The sequence below is a fragment of the Athene cunicularia genome, assembly GCF_003259725.1.
Source record: "Athene cunicularia isolate RWA chromosome 2 unlocalized genomic scaffold, athCun1 chr2_part1, whole genome shotgun sequence".
Lineage (NCBI taxonomy): Eukaryota > Metazoa > Chordata > Aves > Strigiformes > Strigidae > Athene > Athene cunicularia.
In genome coordinates, this window is record NW_020799095.1 from 153,010,067 (window position 1) to 153,014,316 (window position 4,250).

A 4,250-nucleotide genomic window follows, 5' to 3' on the forward strand; every position below is an offset into this window, starting at 1 on the left:
TCCTCCTACAGCAACACAACCGCTTTAAAGCGCTCACTTTTTAGTGGCTTTTAACCAAGGGCATCTCTCAGAGCACTAGCTCACTCAGAGCTTTTGTCTTACCATGTCAAGTGGACAAAGAAAGGCTCATTCCTATCTTTATGGCATTAATATCTGTTTTTTCTTCAAAGAAAAGGGTTAGTTTGGGTCAGGGGGCCTCAGGTAACAGCCTGCACTTGCCACGGAGCAAGGTGGCAGATCCCAGCGGCAATATCCCACCTCTCTCTGCCCCTCAGTCTGGAAGTCTGCAGGTCGCACCTTCACCAGTGCCCCCCCTAAAAGTGCAAAACTATTTACAGCCTCATCCAGGAGCCCCGCCGCTTCAGCTACTCACTGGCTTCACATCCAGGAGGATAGAAGACTTGGCAATAAGACCCGGTTTCTTGGCTTTTTTCTCCGCATACTGACGCAGTCTCTCCTCCCGGACTTTAGCAGCCTCTTGGTCTTCCTCTTCATCATCACTACCAAAAAGGTCAATGTCATCATCATCGTCTTCCTCTGCAGCAGCTGGCTCCAGTTTCTTTGCTGGTGAAGCAGATGGGAGCTCCACTTTTTTGGAGGGAACACTGAACGGTTCCACTTTCTTCATCGGGGTGAGGCGCGTTCCGAGTTGGCATCAAGGAAAAGGGGAGAAGATTAACCCAGAGTTGAATCGGAGCAGCTCAGGCACAGAAGTCTACATCGCTCAAACCAGCCAATGTGGCCCACACCGTGTGATTTGTGTGAAGAATAAGCCATGAAAATAGGACATTTGACAAGAAGGACCTTTGAAACAGCCCGGCACAGCTGTAAATCTATTCCTAGAACGAAAACCACCACGTAGCCAAGAGCTGATCCCTCTGCTAAGGGCTCAGGATATCTAGATCACAAAATTTTGAGTGGGACAGCAGTTGGGAACGCAACCAAGCGTCTTCCCCTCACGTGAGGAGGGGGTCTACACCTTCTGTAGGCTTTACTGCAGAGACCCCCAGCACCGCTGGCAGCACATCTTCCAACCTACAGCAAGAATTGATCAAACCGGTGCCACGCATTCAGCTCCCACAGAGCTTTGCCTTAAATCCAATTAAACATATTCTTACAGAGGACATTAGTTAAAAAAGCATCTCCAATTCTGTTTATTGTAAGAAAGTGATATTTTACCTGGTGCCTGCTAAGAAATTCACAGTGCCACGGGCTAAATGCTAATCAAGTATGTATTAATTCCAAGCTTCACAGATTTGCATCAGCTCTCCCTGGCTGAAATCTCTAACGTAGCTTCTTTGCTGGTCCTAGGGCAGACTACTCCTCTCTACAACATTTGGCAAGCTATCTCTACAATATTTGGGCAAGATATTTTCGGCAAGGCAGCTACCAAAACTGCTGGAAAATCTGCACCAAACAGATCCTAACTATGAGCATCTCGCCATCTTCAAGCAAGACCTTGGGAGTGACGTTATGAGCGTGAAGCAGTTAAGAACACCACTCTGCCAAGGCTCACCTGGGTTGGAGGAACCGGTGAGGGCTGGTGGGAGGTAGATGATTTTTCCAGAGCGTTCAGACGACTTTCCAACTTGAAGATGGCCATCTGAAGGTCTGCAACAACTGTGAGAAGAGAGGGGAGGAATAAACAAACTGTATCTTGCAGGCTCTGCATCAGTTTGTAAGTCAGGATAAATTTGTTTCTGTTCAAAGTGGGCTTTAAAACCCACCAGTTGCCCCAGACAGAGGGAAAGCTTTGCAAAGCTCTGCTCAAGACACTGGCATGTGCTCACCTGACCACAACCTCAGTAAGGGGTACAAGCCCACAGGAGCAGGACCCCATCACCCAGTTTTGCTTTCATGCCCGAAGATTCTCCTACTTACCACTGCGAAGGTTTTGATTTTCTACCTCCAGGTGAGAAATTCTGGAAAGGAGTTCATTTTGGTCACCAGCAGGCCCAGGAGAGGTTGTGCTTGAGCTCTGCAACAAGGAAAACCAAGATGAAATAAATCTGTTTGTTTACTCCCAAGGCCAATGGTTCAGTGAAACAAAGCAGAGTCATGCCTTCAGGGAAGAAGAAAATATAAGAACTAATCTAAGAAAAAAAGGCATTTTCTTAAAGGCTTTCTAAAAACAATACACTAGCTCTATAGAGTGAAGCAGAAAACCTATTTCAAGAAATTTCAGCTGGCACTGAGGAGCAAAGGATTAAGTCATCCTTTAGTTTCAAATCACAGACTGTCACTAAACACACAGAGAATTTAGAAAGTTTCACACCGAGTCTCTGAAATGGGGCAGCTGGTCTCATCTTACAGAATGTGAGTGCAGAAGTGACCTGCCTAACGTCACCCAGCGAGTCACTGTGGAAGCTGGGAAGAGATCCCAGCGTTTCTGTACTCCTGCCTTCCCCGGTCCAGCCTTTAATTCCTCTCAAAACAACTTAAATCTACTTTAACACATCCTGAGGGAGCAATTATACCGATGCAGCTTCAAAAGTCTTTGTTTTAACAACAAAAAGGAGCGCTTTTTTTTTTTTTTTAAGGAGGCCCTTATCTATAAATTCAAATCAAAGGGAAAGAAAATAACAGGCCTTCACGCTTTGTCATTTATAACTGAATACAACAATAGAGGAAATAATTTATACTCTTTCAAGGGCACCCTGCATATAATTATAAGGTGGTTCTCGATTGCAGTTGACGTGCTTCTGACATCTCAGCAGTCACTGAGGATGAAGAGGGGGGAACACAGGGATTAAGACGAAGAGAGGGGAACATGGGGCACACAGAGAGCAGGTCTCAGGGAGACACATGGAAGCACGAGCTGCTCTGAGCAGGAAGGTTAAAAGAGACCCATCTTCACCCACCCAAAAAGGGGCAGGGGCTGGAGGTCAAAAGTATCAAGAACTCAATCTCTGGCACAGCCTCTGAGGTAGATGCAGGCCCAGGAACATGAGAGCAGATCAAGCGGGGAAGACTAAATGCCCTGCTAGAAGCTCCTATTATATAAGGTGAGATGTAAGGACCACAGGACCAACACTTCTCCTCATAAGGAAGGAGAATTTGGCCCATTTCCCCGAGGCAGGGCTGTCCTGGCCCTACAACGTCCTCTCAGATCACACATCCAGCTCCAGCCATGCGCAGGTGACTTACAGTTGAGCGGCCCGACTGCCTCTTGTGACGGGCAGGAGGAGCTTCTTTACTACGAGGAACTGTCTTCTGCTGCAAAGGGCAAAAGGTTTGGGGGATGTTTGGTTCAACACGGAAGATAGAAGAAGGTTTCACTCATGCTGGAAGAGGCAGTTCAAGTGCAAGAAGCAGATCCACATGCAAGATAAATCATCAAGCAACAAGATGCAGCCTCACACCAACTACACACAGAACAAAGCCTACACAGAAACATTTATCCATGAACTCTGCAAACTTCTTGTTAAACATCTCAGTGCCTGCAGAAAGGTCACAGCAGAATTAGACGGAGACGCCTAGAGCACGGTCTCCCCATCTGTAAAACCAGAGGTGCAGCAGATGCACACGACGGTGGTGCACACACCAGTCTCCACTAAGCTTTGCTGTCACTAGAATAAAAAAAAAATAAAAATCTAACACCTGACAGATGTAGAAAGACAGGGAAGGTTACCAAAACTCTTAACAAGTCCACAACTACCACTGAGAGCAGAGGCTGGTAGCCACAGCGGGCTCCCCACAGCAGGCCAGCCTTCCACACCAAAGATAAAGCTCAGATGAACTCGTTGCCTGATGTCTCCTATTCTGGTTACACCATCGGGGCCACGGGTTAAGTTAATTCAGTGCAAAGTGTAAGAGTTTCATTAAGGGCAAATACCCGGTTCTGACCTTGGGCCACAACAACCCCCAGGGGGGCTCCAGGCCTGGGGAGGAGTGGCTGGAGAGCTGCCGGTCAGAGAGGGACTGGGGGGTGAGAATGAGCCAGAGTGTGCCCAGGGGGCCAAGGAGGGCAACGGCATCCTGGCTGGTGTCAGCACTGGCGTGGCCAGCAGGGACAGGGAAGGGATCTGAGCCCTGGGCTCGGCACTGGGGAGGCCGCCCCTCGCTGAGGGGGTTCAGTTCTGGGCCCCTCACCCCAAAAAGGCCATTGAGTGACTCGAGCGTGGCCAGAGAAGGGCAACGGAGCTGGGGCAGGGTCTGGAGCACAGGTCTGCTGGGGAGCGGCTGGGGGAACTGGGGGGGTTCAGTCTGGAGCAGAGGAGGCTGAGGGGAGACCTCCTGGCCCTCGGCAA

The 4,250-nt window shown here is 48.9% G+C and overlaps 1 protein-coding gene across 1 annotated transcript in view; it reads right to left on the minus strand.

Annotated features, from left to right (window-relative positions):
* Window positions 1-361: 361 nt before the first annotated feature.
* EEF1D (eukaryotic translation elongation factor 1 delta) overlaps window positions 362-4,250 on the minus strand; it is a 19,044-nt gene continuing 15,155 nt past the window's right edge. The window contains exons 4-7 of the mRNA XM_026841533.1: window positions 3,148-3,278; window positions 1,882-1,978; window positions 1,517-1,620; window positions 362-622 (exon numbers count right to left, since the gene is read on the minus strand). Coding sequence (XP_026697334.1) covers window positions 362-622; window positions 1,517-1,620; window positions 1,882-1,978; window positions 3,148-3,278 — 593 coding nt within the window. The remainder of the gene's footprint in view (window positions 623-1,516; window positions 1,621-1,881; window positions 1,979-3,147; window positions 3,279-4,250) is intronic.